This window comes from Dermacentor silvarum, chromosome 1 (genome assembly GCF_013339745.2).
Source record: "Dermacentor silvarum isolate Dsil-2018 chromosome 1, BIME_Dsil_1.4, whole genome shotgun sequence".
In the NCBI taxonomy this organism is placed as follows: domain Eukaryota; kingdom Metazoa; phylum Arthropoda; class Arachnida; order Ixodida; family Ixodidae; genus Dermacentor; species Dermacentor silvarum.
Window position 1 is genome coordinate 423,134,361 of NC_051154.1, and position 18,389 is coordinate 423,152,749.

At 46.9% G+C, this 18,389-nt stretch overlaps 1 protein-coding gene across 2 annotated transcripts in view; it reads right to left on the reverse strand.

The window, feature by feature from the left end:
- Positions 1–724: 724 nt before the first annotated feature.
- Positions 725–18,389, reverse strand: part of LOC119437635 (60S ribosomal protein L34-like) — a 262,305-nt gene continuing 244,640 nt past the window's right edge. For both annotated transcript variants that reach the window (XM_049660752.1, XM_037704629.2), the window contains exons 4-5: positions 16,983–17,086; positions 725–865 (exon numbers count right to left, since the gene is read on the reverse strand). In XM_049660752.1, coding sequence (XP_049516709.1) covers positions 769–865; positions 16,983–17,086 — 201 coding nt within the window. In that variant the 3' untranslated portion in view covers positions 725–768. The remainder of the gene's footprint in view (positions 866–16,982; positions 17,087–18,389) is intronic.

Genomic DNA, 18,389 nt, shown 5'->3' on the forward strand with positions numbered 1-18,389 from the left:
GACGAAGATAGGAAAACTACCGATTTCTCCCCGGGTGGGTCAGTCCGGGAGTGCCGTCTACGCGAAGCAGAGGCCAAAGGGGTGTGTTGCCTCCACCGAGGTGCCATAAAGGTCCAAACACCTGGCATCGGCTCAACCCCCAGGATCCCCCTTTCCCCGGACACGGTAAGCCACCACGGTTAAGCGCGGGAGGGTTCAACCCTCGTGTACTTGGGTACGTGGTGTTGGGAAGCAGGATGAGTGCTACTTGAAAATTAAATTAAAAATACATCAAATTGCAAACTAATATAAAAGAGAAAGCTATTTCAGAGGTGCAATGAAATCAGAAATGGGTGAACTCTCGCCTATTATTATACAAGAAAGCTTAGTACACATTTCCGAACCCCCCATCCACAATTTAAACTTGAGGATGCAACTTGTGCAAATGGTCGAAGTTTCATAAAAAGCTAGCCTTCACACCATCAGTTTTTCCCATAGCCTTCTGCTTTCATGAATGGCAATCTTGTGAAATTTTCGCAGTCGTGTTAGGTAAGGGCACGCGAGTTAATACTGACAGCACATGCTCTGCAATGTAAGTCAGTTAAGTTGAAACTACAACTCACATTATCTATATGAGAAATATTTGCATGAGAAAGTTCACTAAAGAGTGCCCTGTAACAAATAGTGCAAAAATGTCTTCCACTTTCTATGGTCCACGTATCAGAGGTGTAAATAAGCCCATTCAGACAGTTTACAAGTGGTTTATGTATTTCCCTCTGTCATGACACTTCACTTCTTCGATGCCTTCTTTGGCTCCTCAGACTGCTTTGCTTTCAACACCTTGGCCACAATCTTCTGTTCTTCAATGAGGAAAGCCCTGATGATCCTGTAAAAATTAAAACAAATGTCAACAACAATGCTCTGAATGAATGCCATTTAAAAGCATTTCTTGAAGCTCAGTGCAGAAAGGTCTACTGGCTGAATTGGCAGTTATATTTCAAGAGAAGGCATCAAATATGAAATCACATCCCAATGATTCAACCGTTGTGACAGACTAACTCATACCCACAACACAACACAGAGCTGCCATTACAACCACAGTGAGCAAAGCATTGTGAAATGGAGCAATATGCATTGAAAGGGCCATTTGTGGTTCAAAATCTGCGAACATAAAATCTTCCATAAAACTATGTTCAATGGGATAGCTACTTGGCACATAAGGTCAGGTCATGGTCGAATCCGTCACGAGTATTCGCTCCGTGGAAATAATGTTGCTGCTCTTACTGGTACTGGATGTACATGTGCCTTCTATTTTTATGCACACTTCCACATAGGAATGCACGAATAAATACAGCAAAACCTCCCATATGTTTTGGAAAAAAATGCAAAAAAAAGTGCACGATCCTAAGCAATTAAAAAATGGACAGACCCAACTATAGTACACATCTATGTCTACGGCCATGAGATGCTGACGTACGTCGAGCTGGTGGGGCTCCGGCGGCCCGATACGCATTTTGTTTATGTTTTCCTATAGGGCTCCCAATCTCAAGTTGGCCGACAGACATTAGTGCCCCTCCTTCCCCTATCACAGGGCCACATCACTATCAGGTCACCAGCACCATGAGGTGCTGCTCGCGATGCCCGCAATCTTTAAAAAATTGCTCCTCACGTCACGTTAGTTTCACGACGGCTGGGTAGCCAAGGAGCCTGGTACTGCTGCATGAACGCCCACAACAGTGACAACAACACCCTGGACCAGCAGCCACCTGTCAAGTTCTACAATTTCTCAGGTAAATGGTATGAAAAGGAACGTGGGCAGGCATGGATAAGCACCGTCCACTGAATCAAGTAAAGTTTAATTCTCCTGTTTCCTTAATGCTTGCTATTATACATGGTAGTGTTGTTGCTACGCCTTGTAGCTCAGTCAAGACAGATTGCTCGTGACGATGAGAATATCACTGCAGCTCAACTTCGACGTGCTTTGAGTAGCACACTGAGTGTCGGCCAATTTGCATGTGCAACACATACCGTGCTTTTTCGTGTTTGACAGCACGCACTTGATTGGTAACATGTCTGTAGTAGCAAATTGTAAGCAGTTGAGCGTTTGAGCACAGGCGTATAATTAGGTAGCCCATTTGTCTAAAGAATGGGGGCCGAACGAGGGTAGTGGCGGGTTGAATCGCTTTAGCTTTCGGTCACTCTTTAAAACAGGTGCAACATGGGCACTTTCAAATGCAATCAAGCCCGATCCGGATCAAATTTTTTTATTGCAATCAAGAATGGTCACGTCTGCGTGGTTGAACATTCAGGATGAAGTTTGTTAAGCATCTACTGGATTCGGATCCTGGAAAACCGTGGTCACAAGTGCTCGTGTAGAAACACCCAATGCAGTGGGAGTCGATCACGATATAGTAGTAAAGATTGCCATGGGTTTCGGGATCTCAGGGAGGTCACAGTCGTGTCGCGTGACGGTATAAATGTGTCTTCAGGTACTGAAAGCAGCTTTCCAAGCAAGTTCCTTCACGCTTCTTAAGTTTTTCACAAATACATTGCCCCTTTCACCACTTTTGTTTTTAACATGCAGTGATACCCCCTCACATCATGCCACTCACTGCACCTGCACAAACCTGCCCGCTGCCATGGGCACGCGGCAGTGGCGCCTAGCTGAGGCTACAAGCCTCAGTGTCCCCTTTAATAATGGACTCCAGTTACTTGCGGGAGCCCCCTCAAGTGACTTGCATGACACGGATAAAATTTTGGCACACGAAAGCAAACAAGCGTGGCACATTTGACTGAACAACAGCAGTGGTGCAAGCTTGTCTCCTCTCTTGCACTACCCCCCTGGAAATATATAGGCTCCCGCAAGCAGCGCTGCTCAGCATTGTCTGTAGTGCAGCTAGCCCAGATTGGGAAGTCTATTGTGTAGTGTGTTGAGACGGCGATGGAAAACCGAAACGAAATCGAGCTGGTTGGCTATGTCGGACCACCTGCAACAGGGAACAGCAGCATGTTTCGCTTGTGATGATGTGTAGTGTTTAATGGCGCAAGGGCCAGGCTATGGCTAAAGCCCTTCCATACACGTTTTCGCCCACCAGGTTAAGCACCGTCAACCTACCCTCCTCCTCCCTCGCTCACCCCCTTAGTTTCCGGTATCAAGCGTAACTTACGTAGTCCAAGCTTCCGGTTTTAACGGAAGCGACGTCACTGCTGCATAGAGGTGTGAGCGTGCAACAAGTGAAAATTCAGGAACCGGAAATCCCGGAAACGAAACTGCTTTGTGCGACGAATCGGGGAACAGCGGCGCACATCAAAGGTTGGCGCTACTTAGCAAAAGCGGCGGTGGTGCATGGATGGCGGGGCTTTAGCTATGGCCAAAGGGCGCCATGACATATGGTGACGGGTTCTCAATGTATTTTGAATAGAGTGGACAGTGGGTCCCAAATGGTAGATAAAAGGTGGCTGTAAAGAGGCCCAAAACAAGTCTGTAAATTGTGCAAAATATAAGAGTATTAAAATAATGACAGACTAATGATGTGAGCTATGAGCGTAAGTCCTGTTACGAAGCAGTGGCATAATAAAATATATGCAATAGCACTATTGCCTCAGCGCGTTTCGCTTATCACCTATTAAAAGAATTCAGTACGCTTTCAACAGTACTACTCCCCACGTGCAGTAAAACAGGTGAAGATGCTTATCACAATAGGGTTGGTGCCGATAGCTGTGAATGCGACGAACCGGGAGGCGATTTGCTGGTCCCGGAATAAGAAACCGAGTGAGTGACAGCATTTTCGTGCGAGACGGGTGGACGAGTATCGCACGTAATCTGCTGCGGCGGGCGGCTACTGTTCCAGATCGAATGGGCTTCGCACATTTTTAACGCAATAGCATTAAAGCACCTGTGTCGCAAAAAATCCAGTGGCGGCGGCGACCGTCATTTGGCAAGAAATCATTCCAAATCACAACCACGCAGGCCGCCCGACGGCATGGCGCAAAGGCAATACAGAACTAATTGAATTGAAAGTAAAATGCATCAGACATATTCAAGTAAAACTTAAAACACAACCTACAGACCTGATAGTGTCGGATTGTAATTTGAATATACGAGAAAAAATTCTGTTATGGGCATAAACTCAAACACAAAGCCCTTTTCCAGCATTTCTACAATTCATAGTGCAGCACACTCGGTTCCTTGCAACACCATCCAGATGGCGTGGAGGCGAAGTGAAGAAAAAAAGAAAAAGCTGTGGTTGTAGAGAAGCATGAGAAGCTATCACGTTCCGCTCTTAAAGCGAAGCTTAAGCGTCCTCCAAATTTTTTGTTTACATGGGATCTAGCAGCCTGAAACGTATTGTACAAATGCAGTTTGGCAATGTACTGAACGTTGGTGCCAAAAGGTAGTATTTTTCAGGAACATATGAACCGGTAAAACTCTATTGGGTCATATGTTTTGTGTTCTTGATCACGTGTGAACGTTGGCATCGGGTAATTGTAACAGGACCACATCCACGAAGTTCTACTGTACATCATGCCTTGCAGTTCTATCAACACAAACTACACCAGAGAGTGATGTGATGTAGCTGTACTACAGTAATATATTCACAGCTGCGCAGACTTGTCAATGCTTGCATCACAGCACAGACCACAATGAAAACTGCAAGACATTAACACAAATATTGTTCATAGTACCTTATGCTTGCTACAAGTACTTGAATCAGGGAGGAATGTGCTCAATAACAGTGGGCACATTACAAATCTTTTTAGAGCGGAGTTTATAGCAAATGGTTGCTTTGAAAATTTGGTAGGTGCACAAATTGACCAAACTACCCCAATGTTGGAGGCTGCCGACTACAATGACCAACATTATCCTTGCTGTGCTAACTGGAGCGTCAATATACCTGAAAATGTCGGTGCTCCCTCTCATATTGGTCATGTGTGTTCCAAGTGCTTTTTCAAAGCATGCTTCCAGTTGGGCATAGTGGTACTATATGATATCACAAATTTATACCGCACTAAGCCTGGCAGCACAAAGCACACAACACGTCAGTGACGCTGAATCAATGTCTCTTTGCGCAGCTTTCTACCCCTGAGAGAAAGGACCAGAGGTAGTAATGGGTGACTTAAAGACATTTTTCTGTTGTCCATTAGCGAAACCAAGCAGGAAACATACACCTGCTAGGCATTAGAATGGACGTGCATAAAATTCTGGCATGCAGCACAGAAAGGAACAAACAGCATGCCAGATGGATCCAGGATGAGGCAAAAAGGCCCAAACATGGTTTATGGACTATTTAACATTCATTGGGCAGATAAACATTTTCAGGAATGGCCCCAGCTACAGATATGCACATCAAACCTGCTGCCGAAAGTAGCAGTGAGATTTTTCACCCGCCTGGCTGTGAAGCACACATGGCTAAATATGCAATGCTGCTGTCTGGTAAATGCCCAATGCAATTACTGGCAGGACCTTTTGTCTTTACCATGTAGTGCAAGGTGCTTACAAGCTGTTGAAGTTTCTTGTCTGCTGCTCAAACTAAGCAAGTGTTGCGAGCACAAGTGAGCACACAGTTGAACTTGGTACATCTACTTAATTCTTCCTTTCCTACTTCAGTGGAACGAACGTGGCAATCTCTGGAGGAATGTCACTAATGCCACTGACTGGCCCATGTAATTTCCTGGGCAATGCAAACAAAACATTCGAAGAGCAACTAAAGAATATAAAGTTAAGCGGTATGACATCAGTATTGACAGCGTCTACTTAGGTCTAGTTAACTGTTTATCGGCAAAGGACAATGCATCTCAAAGGAACCAAAGACTTTGCAAGTTTCTGGAATTCTTGCACCAATATGGCCCAAATACAAGCAAATGCTTGACATCTATGACGTTTCGCTAACATACCAGCACAAAATTTCAAAATACAAATGTTTGGCCCCGTTTTGTAGTTTAAACACACTTTTTCACCAAAATAATGAAAACAGTGATAAAGAAAATGCAGATCCTATGGACTGTAAGAATCTAAGTGCAGCTTCGGTGAGCCTGCATGAACAATCGGCGCATCCCGATAAGAAATGTGGAGTTAATTTGGACAATGAATGCACCCAGCAGTCTCAGCCATGGCAGTAAATAGTGCGACACGATTGACAACAGGACCTGAACCTTTGAATGCCACAAAGAAAGCTTTGCAAACACGACCTCCCAACCACAGCCAGTTCTGTCCAACTGAAACTGTAGAGCTGGGGTTCAGCAAATATGGCTGAAAAGGAATGGTGGCTTCTATTTTCGTAGCTAGCACTGGCCACACACTTATATAAGTAAATTGGTGTTAGCGACACAACTTGCGCGCCAAGCATCTCCAAGTGCTAGCTTGAACAAAGGAAGCTATGAGATGAGAAATCCAGCAGCAATGCAAAAGGCAAGGGGTAGGCAAACAACGTTTCGTTAAAAATGATTTATCGTCTGTCAACATGCATCTCAGACTGCACAACATAACACGCTCCTTCACATGTGTTTCTCCTCCCAAATGCACCCACATGCCTCACCTTTTACCCTTTCTCCAAGAAAATGGGTCCGAACATAGCCTGCACATTACAATACAAAACTGATACCGTGCTTGCAGCATTGATAACAGCTTACCATCAGTGACATTGCCATTGTCACGAGATATGTGAATTTTGAAATGTGCGTTACAGTCTAGGTTTGCAAAATTGGCAGGTCTCTGCTTGATTTTAGGCTGCACTAGAAAACAATGTGATAGCATTTGCGGAACTGAATGGGAGCATGGCAGCACTACACCGATAAGTTTCTGCAAACGGAAAGTGAAATGATGCAACTCCCAACTTTCATTGAAAAAAAAAAAAATTTTTTTTTTGTTACGTGACCACTACAACGTTTAGTACTGAACTCGAAGACGACACCGTGGTAGAATTGTGCACGAGTTCTAACGACCAATTCAATCTTGACAGTTCACGTGAAGTTTTTGTCTCAGACTACAAATGAGCGTATTGATTGAATAAAGTATGTCCTGTAGTTGACCTCATTGAGAAGCTTTTTTTTAAAGCTACTATGCACCTCAAAGCTAGGAATCGACCTATATTCCAGTTTTTATGATACCTTGTGAATTTCCATTCTGTGAAGGTAAATTCTGCAGGCTTCATCTTTTTTCTAATTGGAAGAAGTGGGGGCATGCTACATTTTTCCGGTTAGCAAAATCTGGAGTGCGTTTGATTTGGGTGCACACTGTTTCCTACTCTGAACCCATAAAAAGTGGGTGCACGTTAGATTAGGGTGAATACAGTAAAAGCTCGATGATACGATCACGGCTAATACGAATTTCCGGATGATACGAATTTTTCTGTGGTCCCGGCCGAGCCCCATTACTTTGCAACGTGCTAGAGAACGGTTGTTACGAATCGATTTTCAGCCTGCGTCGGTTGATACGAATAAACGCCGCCCCACCGACGGCCGCGAATGAGAACAGCGCGCAGTCACGCGCTTTATCTCCTTCTCTTTGGTGCGGAGGCGCGGCGCCGGACAGCGCGGACTCCGCGACTGGGCGCAAAGAGTTTGAAGCGGTAGCGCTTCAAGAAATAAATGCTTTTTACGTACATGTGCCTGAGTGAGTTCACCTCTGACTCTTTAATTTAGCTACAGTCGAATCTTGTTAATTCGAACACGCTTATTTCGAACATACCGCGCACCGACAATGCTCTTAGCAGCGCGCCAAATAACGCGGCGGCGCCTCCGGCCGGCATTGCTCCGACACCGCCGTAGAGCAAAAGCTCAGGAGAGACCCAATGCCGCGCGCGAAGGAACGGTTAAAAAAAAAAAAAAAAAAAACCCGCGGCAGAAATTTCCCCCTCTCTCAAATTGCAAGGTCGCCGTTTCTGCATCGCGCCGGAACAAGCGTGTACGTGCCGACTAGAGTGTTCTAGACAACCGTATTCTAGCACAGTAGTAAGTGGTTCTTGAGGAAAAGGGAAAGGTTGACGCTATCTTCTGCAGCCCTTGAGAGAGCACGGCTCAGCGCCAATTCTAGCACACACTAGTGCCGACGTCTCAGCCACAGCCACGCGGATAAAATGGCAGTGAACCCTTCTCCTCTATTTTCTAGTCACATGTTGACCTTGCACGCTGCGGCAGCAGCGCAGAGGGAAGCAGCGGCGGAGGCACAGTCGGGCCAACGAAACTGCAACGCCCGCAAACGCTCGCTTCCCGATAACGGCAGAAAACGAAACTTCAGGGGGTGGCTAAAATAAGCTGGCGCCAGCACGGCGGCGGGCGCGCACGGAGATGTGCGCACAGAGTCGAAGGTGAGAGAGCTACGAGGGAGTTGAGAGGGAGGGCGAGGGGAGCCACTGAAGCGGCGGAGTTGACGCGGCCAAATCCGCTTCCCTGCCGCCCTCCTCCCTCACCTTCGACGGTCTCCGTACGCACCCGTGTGCCGGCGCCGCCCGCTCGCTCCCTGAAGCTTCGTTTTCTGTCGTTATCGGGAAGCGATCGTTAGCCGGCATGGGCAGTTTCGTGGCCCGCGCTTGCTATGCGCTTGCGCGCCGCGATATTTCACGACTCGCACCATTCGTGCATCGTGCTATGGTGCACGAATACTTCAAAAATACGTCCTTTTAATTCGAACAAATTTTCGGGCCCCTTCGAGTTCGCATTATCGAGATTCGACAGTAGTTTTAATTGTGTTTCGATGATACGAATTTCGGCTGATACGAATATTTTTCATGACCCCGTGAGATTCGTATCGAGCTTTTACTGTACTGCCGCATACTAAAGCAGCAATGTGTGTGGTCATTTTAAAGCAAAGCTTTCCTTGCCTACCCCAAGCTACTGTATGTACTCGTGTAATGAACGCACCCCCCAATTTTAGTCCTCAAAATCTGGATTTTTTCGTTCAGCGTAATAAATGCACCCTGAACTTGCTGCCGTGAAGGAGAGCGACGGTACGATTCGGCGTCTGATAGGGCGTCTGGCGTGTACGATTGTATCGGACGCTGAATCGTACCGTGTCTCCTGCTTTTATTGCGATAGCAACTATATGGACACTCCAGGTGCATTTTTGCCATCGGCGCCGACAATCACGGTTCTATCTCCCGCGTTGGCGGGAGGAAACACACTGTATTTCGTCGCGCGCATGGCGCCGGTGGGAGGGAGGCGACACAGCAACAGCACATTGCGGGACCTATCTTGAATGCGATCTGCGTCTAGGTACGTCCTTTATAGCTGTCGCAACCGATGGTATGCCTTTCGGGCAAAACTGCGACTGTTTTAGAAGTGGCCGGTGGAAGAAAAAAAAAACGCTCAAAATTTTACCCCCCATAATAAACGCAAACCCCAACACAGGAAAAAAAGTGTTATCAGGTAGAAACGGTATGTATCATGGTCTCCTGTACGGCTGTCATCACCATTCTTTCAACAAGCATCGTTCGTCGCTGTGTAGACATCTGACATTGTACTTCCAACTCATCTGGTGATTGCACTTCCGGATAGCATGTGAACAGGGTTATGCACAAACATACATGAAATTAAAGCTGCGACCTTGCAGTGCATGACTGAACACTGCATAAGACTACACATTACATATGATAAAAGTAAACCATTGTATGGATCGCCATTAGTTAGTGGTAGAATCTTGTAATGCTTGTTCAGATGTAGAGTTAAGGTCAAGACAGAGCCATAATTTTGTTTTTAATTACTTTACAATTCTTACATCTAACATAACATGCACATTGCCATTAGCAGGGTGTGGTAATTAGAGTAATAAAAAAAAGGTGGAGGGGAGTATACATTGAAAATCCGACTGTCCCGACCTAAAGCAAGCCTTGCAGATTATAATAAAACAAACGGGATAAAAATTGCCCGGCCATTATCCTGCTATGCTTTCCACAAGCAAAGCAGCTGACAAAAATGGGCCACAAAGTTTCAGGAGTAGTTGACCCACACAAAATATGCCATGTCTTAACAACCTTGCCAGCAGGCAAACATTTGGCCATCTGCTTTTTTATTTGGCAGGGTTTGGTGGCCTTTCTCATTCACCACAGCCGCTTCTACAGCCCCACAAAGTGCAAGGGCACCAGCCTGTATGTCCAACATAGGAACCACTGGATGCTTATGGCATTTTTGCGGACATGAAATGTGTCGCCAGGCAGCCTTTTAGTTTGATGTAGGTTTGGCAAATCTGCACAAGCATTGCTGACAGTTTATGTCAAGGCATTATTCATGTCTTAGAACGATAAACAGAAACCGCAGTGCAAAAGTGTTGCCGTGCTACTGGCGGTCCGAGACATGTCTGGGGCCTACGTTAACTACAAAACATAAGCAGCAGATACCGTTTCACGTTCCTAAGAACTGCAAGTGCACTGTCGACATGTAATGGTGACAATAGATGCTTCTGGTTTTGGAACAGGGTCTAAGGCTGCCCAAACCTGCAGCGGAAATGCGAGTGCATCATCTATGGTCTCTAAAGTAAAATGTCACCTACACAAAGCTGATAGGGAGTCAAAAGCTTGACGAAACAGGGCAGTACTGTATCTTATATACTCACCTAATAAACGCACTTCTTTCCCAAAAAATCCAAAGCAAAGTTGGGGGGTGCGTTTATTATGCGGGGTAAATTTTATGGGAACCTTTTCGAACCAGCAAAAATTATTTGAAAAATACATTAGATAACTTATCCTTGCAGCAAAAATGCAAGTACTATACTATTTGCAAACCATAACAGAGTTGTTGCACTTCACTCCCCCTCAGAACCACCACACCTGTCATCCTGCTCATTGGCCGCTTCATCCACAACAGTTCGTCCTCGCAGCCACTTCCGGACATCCGCTGTTATCGCAAGCATTTACACTGAAGTGCTGCTTTTTGGCACCCGTCGTTTTGACAACCATGCTGCGCACGTCTCTTTCCTCGACAGTCCTGCTCATCGGCATGTGAAAGTTTATCGGTGTCTGATCAGCGTTTCCATTTTGTGAGCAGATAAACTGCCCCACAGCAGGCATAAAACTCGATTAAGGGCCCATCGCACACAGTAAAACGAAAGACGGGCACAGAAGTGAGCAACAGACATGCGAATTCGACACTATGCACAACTAGACCATGCGGAAGAAGTGCCAGCCGCCTCCTGCGCGCCCTGCTCCCGTATACACATTGCGCTCTCTGCCATTACGTCAGAGTAAAGTCCATAAACTGCGTAATGTAACTGTTGCAGAGAGCCAGTTATGGTTTTTTTCCTCGCCCGTTTCAATCACGGTTAGTGATTAGAGTCTGCGAGGTGCCTTTTTGCCGGTACTGGCGGCAAGGTTGTGGTGAGAACAGGCTGAGCATTATCACAGCCGCTCTTTCCGTCAGGCCCCAAGCTACCGTGATAAAACGCAGCCTGTTCTTACCGCATGCTTACCGCCAGTGTTCTCTCGTCATGGCTTTGCCGTCAGCTTCTCGGTCATCAAACCCACCGCCCCTACCGGGGTACCGCTAGCATGGATGTGTAGCCTACAGAAGTTAGCTGCAAATTTGTTCACGTGATCTCTGCATTTCTCACGTGGCATTATTACACACGTGCGAGAGTAAAGGATTCAGTCTCTCCAGAAAACTGCACTACAGCCGTTCGATCGTGGGACAGCACAGTAGCTAAGTTTGAGGTGCGTTGATTACATGAGTAAATGCGGTATTTACTTGACTAACTCGAGTTTCTTTTTTCAGATTTTCATTGCTTGAAGTTGACCCTCACGCTACAATAGAATACCATTATTCCAAGGGCCTAAAAATGCCACGATGCACGCAATTTGAACAAATGATTCCAGTTTTGCCTATTTCACTATGCTGGCATCATGAGCCTGTGCACATGTCATTGAATCCAAATCTACAAGTCGAAATGTGTTTCTTTGCTTTCAACTGTGCTGGCACCTTTGCATCTGTTCTTGCTGCAATTTTTTGCTGTGTTCTCGAGGTCCCGAATGCATCTCTACGTCTCCTTTACGATGGCAACACATGCGCAGCATGACGCTCCATTCAAAAGGAAAGCCATTTTGATGGTCGAAGAGATAGGCAAACCTCTTGATCCCAACGAGTTGGCAGGAGGTGCTGTTCAGTTGCGAGCCTGAGCAGAAAGTTTTTCATGGGCACCGCCACGGCCAACACTGAGTTGCTGTGGAGTGTCATGGAGTTTGTTACTGAACAGCACAGCCGCCTGATGGGAGTAACTATTGAGCTGGTAAAGTGGAAGGCAAGCGACATCACTCATGATATGGGATTATCTTGGGGAAGTTCCAAGCGTCTTGTGGGTGGGCGTGATGGTTTATGCGCAAGAACGGCTTTTCTCATTGGGGACATATTGGCAATGCAGATCAAATATGACTGTATACCTCGACATGCCGACGGCCAGGACTGTGCACAGCATTGGTGCCCCAGAAGTCCACATTAGGACTACTGGGAATGGAAAGACAAGGCTGACCACATTTGGCCACAAGTTGCCGCTTTTTATATTTTTTTCACCGAAAGACAACTCTGAAAGATACCTTCCCCTGGAATGTGTTTGCTGCCAGGAGAAAGGGCGGATAGACACATCACTAGTTCTTGACTGGGTTAACGTGTGGTGTCGGTGACCAGGCACTCTTCCCCTTGCGTCAATACTTCGTAGTTGAACCCACTTATACAGTCGAATCTCGTTAATTCAAACACGCTTAATTCGAACTGACGCTCTGGTCCCGTCAAAGTTATTCAAACGCGAAAGCATTTGCGACGGCTAATTCTAACATACCGCGGGCCAACAATGCATGAGCAGCGCCCCGAATAACAGCGCGGCGCCTCCGACCGGCATTGCTCCAACACCGCCATAGAGCAAAAGCTTAGGAGAGACCCCTTCATGCAGCGGCGGAGGCTCAGTCCGGCCAACGAACTGCCCACGGCAAACGCTCGCTTCCTAATAACAGCAGAAAACGAAACTTCAGGGAGCGGCCTAAGGGTACGGCCACGCTAGTGGCAAAAACGCGCGGCAACGTGCCATGCCGTGGCGAAAGCGGCAGAAATCTGGGGTTTTGCGGCGTGCCACGCAAAATGGGTTCGAGACCCATTTCTGCTGCAAATGCAGTGTGCCGCGAGATGAAAAACCAATCGAGAGCGACAAGGGTGACGTCACGGAGCCATCACAACCGGACCGCCACCGGTCTGCGCCAGGTTTTCAATCGACGATTGTCATCCCTCGCATGAAACGAGCACGGGAGATCGTATCGCGCTGCCACGCAGCGAGACGCGCGTGCCATGGTGACCTCGCAGCATGACGCGCGTTTTTTGCCGCTAGCGTGGCCGTACCCTAAGCTGGCGGACCGGCGGCATCAGCACCCCACGCCGGCAAACGCTCGCTTCCCGATAACGGCAGAAAACAAAACTTCAAGGAGGCTAATCTGCGCCGAACCGGCTGTGTCAGCGGGCGCGCACGGAGACAGTCGTAGGTGAGAGAGCTGCGAGGGAGTTGAGAAAGAGGGCGAGGGGAGCCACTGAAGCGGCGGAGTTGCCGAGGCCAAATCCGCTTTCCTGCCGCCCTCCTCCCTCACCTTCGACGGTCTCTGTGCGCACGCGCGCCCGTCGCCACGTCGACGCCGTCCACTCCCTGAAGTTTCGTTTTCTACCGTTATCGGGAACCGAGCGTTGGCCGGCGTGGGCACATTTCGCTATGCGCTTGCGCGCCGCGAAATTTCACGACTCGCACTGATCGTTAATCTTGCTATGGTGCTCGAATACTTCACAAATACGTCCTTCCGTTAATTCAAACTTCTTTTCATTCGAACAAATTTTCTGGCCCCTTCGAGTTCGAATTATCCAGATTCGACTGTATTCCAAGTGCTACGAATATTCCATCGTTATAACCGATAATTGTTGTAACTGGGTTGCACGAAAAAAATTTAAAGTAAGCATGGCAGAGCTGTTGTGAGAAAACTATAATGGCGGGAAGGCCAGTGTGTCGACTCGTTTAACTGTTTAACTCTGCCTCCAGGGCACTCCGATTGCGTGCAAAAAGCCGCAGCTGTCGGCGTTGAAGAATGGCACTGCTATAACACTTGCAAAGCGGGGTCACGAGTGGCAAGTGATATGCGAGCTCGGCCGAGGCATCGGTTTGGTGGCCTCAAAAGGGGCCTTCTAAAAAATGCGAGAAGGTTGCCGCTGCTGCCTCTCAGCTTGAGAAACCCGGAAGAAACGCTAGGGCGAGACTGCCACCAAGCATCTCGCCACGTACCGTAGTAACTCGAGTCTAACGCACTTTTTTTTCCGATAAAACATGTCTAAAAATCGAGTACGACCCTAAATCTGCGTAACCATACAGCCATCAGCATTTCAAAATGGCCGCCTTGTACGCGCTGCGAGCCTAGCTGCCGTAGCTTGCTCCGTGTGCTGCAGTACGTGTGCTTAGACACGAGTCTACCCGTCTTCCTGTTGTCTGCGTTTACTCGATCAGCATAAAGTGCAGAGTGCATCATGATGCCGCATTTAAAAGTAAAGTTATCATGTGCGCGGAGACGGACGGAAATCAGGGCTGCATCACGGGTGTTCGGAGAATTCGAAACTTGCGTATGGGACGGGCGCAAACAGGAGGAGCGGATTTTCACCAGCAAAGCAACGCCAAAGGGTTTCAGTGGATCGAAGCAGGACGTATTTTGGATGATCCACTTCAGCGATAAGATCGCCTTGGCCCTATCAGGAAAACGATCTGCAATGGGGAGAATCCGTCGCACGGTGTTTTCGTCGCTTATAGTTCGCGTTGAAGCAAGAGGCGTGCAAGCACGAAGATCAATTTGCTCGCCACGCTTCGTCACTCCAGCGTTTTGACAGCGAGTTTCCGCAGTCAACGAGCGAGATGTGTTCATGTTTGCAAGTTTATACAGTCGATAAAACTGCTATCCTTCGTATAGCTGTCTACCAATTTGCTATCGCAATCGATGCTTCGCCTTTCGGGCAAAATTGCGACTTCTTTTATTCATAGTAACTTTAGTGCATCGGGAGCAAATCATTGTTTTTCCAAATAAGAGAAAGTTGTATTTCTGTATGAAAATATGAGGTGCAGTGGTACTGTAAATGAATTTTTTTTTCGGTCACGGAAAACAGGTGCGCTTTGCAATTGAGGGCGTGTTAGAATCCAGTAAATACGGTACTTCTCACTGGGTTGCACAATAAAACCTTATGTCCGTCAGCTTTGCTTGCTCTCTGCAAAGCTTGCCGACAGCCTTCTCCAAGGCATTCCGGTGCTTCATGTAGTGCAGCGGAAGGTCATTCACGAAAACGAAGCCCCAGAAGGACTGAACAATCTGCAGGGCCGCCTGCAAGGACAATGTTTAGGCAGCCTGCCCGACCGCGTCATCACCGCCGATGTCGTTATTCGATGCAAACACGTTCGCGACGATCGCCTCATCGGTTAAAAGCAGTACACTTTGTTTCACCGTCGTTCATTGCCGGTCATCAGCAGGCGGATCAGCCATCTTCCGTTTCAGCGGCGAGTCAAACAAGGCTGAGAAACCATGTGGCCAGGAAGGCCTTCGACGCAGCTAACAAAGACAAGCATGAGCGCCTAAAACAGTTTGCTTAACTGTGCAGTATGACGGGCTAGCTGGCCAACGAGCTATCTGGGAGAAGGCTGGAAAACGGTGTGGCAGCGTGCAGCGGCTCGAATTTCTCTTTTTCTTCTTTTCAAGGATTTCGCATTCCATTACCTTTCGTCACAGACACCCAGTGGCTAGACTTCATCGTTGTAACCGATAATCCGGCATGGGGGCATTGTAGTAAGCGGGTTATTTCACCATAGAAAATATACAAAGTTGATTGTGCAGCAGCTTTTCATTGGTATAACAAATACATTGTTAAACAGGTGTCATTATAAGTAGGTTCGACTGTATTGGACTCGTTTCGCGGGCATCTAACCTCCGAGGTGAAGAAGAAACTGGCAGACAGACACACCTTGCTATGCGGGATGATGCTGGATGACATCCACTCTTCAACTACTCGACATGTGCCTAAACAAGTCATATAAGGACAGGATACGGAAGATGTACACCAAGTAGATCCGTGAAGAACATCGGGAAGGATTAAGTGGCCGAGTACATCCCAGATCGATGAGTGGGTGTGTGCGACATGGTACAACCTCCCTCATATGGTTGCTCATTCATTTAAGAAATGCTCCATATGAAACGCGCTTGACAGCACCGAGGATAACGTCTGGGAGGACGAAAATGAGAAGGACAATTCGATTTCCGAGAACTCGTCCTCCGAAGACGATGACTAGCAGAAGCATTGCAGAAGGCACCTCTAAGCGTGCTTCTCCTGTGCAGTTATATATAGGCGAGAGGGACAGAAAAGGCGGAAGTTTGAGCTTTCAAACATCATGGGCGCGATCTTGTACGCGTTCCAAAATGGAACGGAGGCGTTCCGTTCCATCGAGCCGCACACGATTGGTCAATTTGAACGTCGCGGTTGAAATTGACCAATCGTGTGCGACTCGATGGAACGTAACGCCTCCGTTCCATTTTGGAACGCGTACAAGATCGCGCCCCATATCAGTGCTTGACGGCGGGAAAGAAGAGACGATTACGCGAACTTCAGTGTTACTGCATAATACAGAGCTCCTTTTTGTGCTGTCTGTGTCAACAAAAAATTTTTTTATGGCATTCCGAGAATGCTTTCAGCTAAATTGTTCTGATACAGTGTAGATTAGTCGTGGCAGATGCCGAAAAGCGTTCTTACCCAAAATGCATTTTTGTTTCACAATTTCACCCCCATTAAATTCAGCAACTTCTCTTTTACACCAAATGTCCAAATGCTTTCATGAAGCTTCACTGCCAACAAGGTAACAAAACATGGCAACGATACAGGGCCTATGCTATGTGTGTTGTTACCATCTGCTCGATTACAATGAAACTTAGCTTTCACTGCCATGGAGATACCACCCTTATTTCTGCTACGTGACCAATTTTTTTCTTTTTGGCATTCAACACAACCTAAGGAGCCACAATGTTATTCACCTGTTCCTGACGCACTTGCCACAGCGGGAACCGCCGTAGGTCCTCGTGACAGTCTTGTGGCGCTTGCTGAGTGCAGACAGTTCCCTTGGCCTTGCAGGCGTTATCTGTAACAGGCAAAGCAGCAGTGTTTTTATGCAGCACACGCACGCATTTTCCACGAGACACACGACACTGGCACTCAACCCTACAGAGACTCGCTACCAGAAATGCACCTTTCCATGGCTGTTTCTGCACAGGTCTTTGAAGTCGTAGCTAGCACAGAATAAGACACTGGGGATGGGACATCTATGCACACTTTTCGGCTGCACAAACCCTGCAGTCAGTATTTTAATTCAACCACTGATGACTGTTTAACGCAGTATTTTAAAGCATTTTAAAATGTAAGCTCATAGTGGCGTACAAATAAGGAAAATAATTTCTTTTTTTTTTACAATTCATTTGAAACTTTCCCTTTGTTTCTTGAGAGGACTAACTCTCTGGTTCGTTTTCAAGCCAGAAAGCCTCTTGCGTGTTTCCTAATAACCCGAATGTGTCTGCTTAGGCCAACTTTAAGTAGTGAGGATGTGCCAGCAACAATTAAGTTGGCTTTCAGCCTACCTTGCCCAATAAATGATCATATTTGTTGAGCCGTTTCTGCTGCCATGCTTCAAAATTTTAAGATAGCTCATCCCAACTCCCTTACCTGCTTTTTACCATGCCACAATGTTCTAAATTTCAAAAATGCAACCTCAGTACATTGGTTACGTGAAAAATGCACTAAGGGGTGAATTTGGGAAGGCATGGCTTGGAGCAGCTCAATTATCTTGCAGCATGTACTATCACATTAAGTATAAGCTGCAAAGCGTGTGGCTGAACTGTTGTGCGTTTCAGCTCGTCCTGAGCCCAATAGTACAGCTTCTTTATGCTCTATGAAGTAGCTGTGTTTGGCGATAACGGGAGTTTTTTTCCACTGCATGAAAACCATGAACATTCTGCACACCAAAATTAAGCAAATATATTCATCTACTTCGCTTGCCTATGGCCACTTTAATCCTTCAAGTTTACCACTGAAATTTAGTGGCATCAAAGACGAAGTAAACCTGCACCAGTGGTTCAGCGGCTAAAACTAAAGCCCTTCCTTCATCAATGCACCACCACTGCTTTAGCAAAAGTACCAACCTTTGATGTGTGCCACCGTTCCCCAATTTAATGCTTACACCAGGTCCTCTTTTACAATCCCAATTGAACAATTGCCACTTTTACTGCAGTTGCATGCTCACACCTTTACGCAGCAGTAGCAGACGCCGCCGCTTCCATTTGAAACTAGAAGCTGAGGGGATGAGCAAAAGAGGAGCGTGGAGGAGGGTAGGTTGGCTACACTTAACTCTTTCCTTACCATGCCCATAGATATGTCTATACAGTTGAACC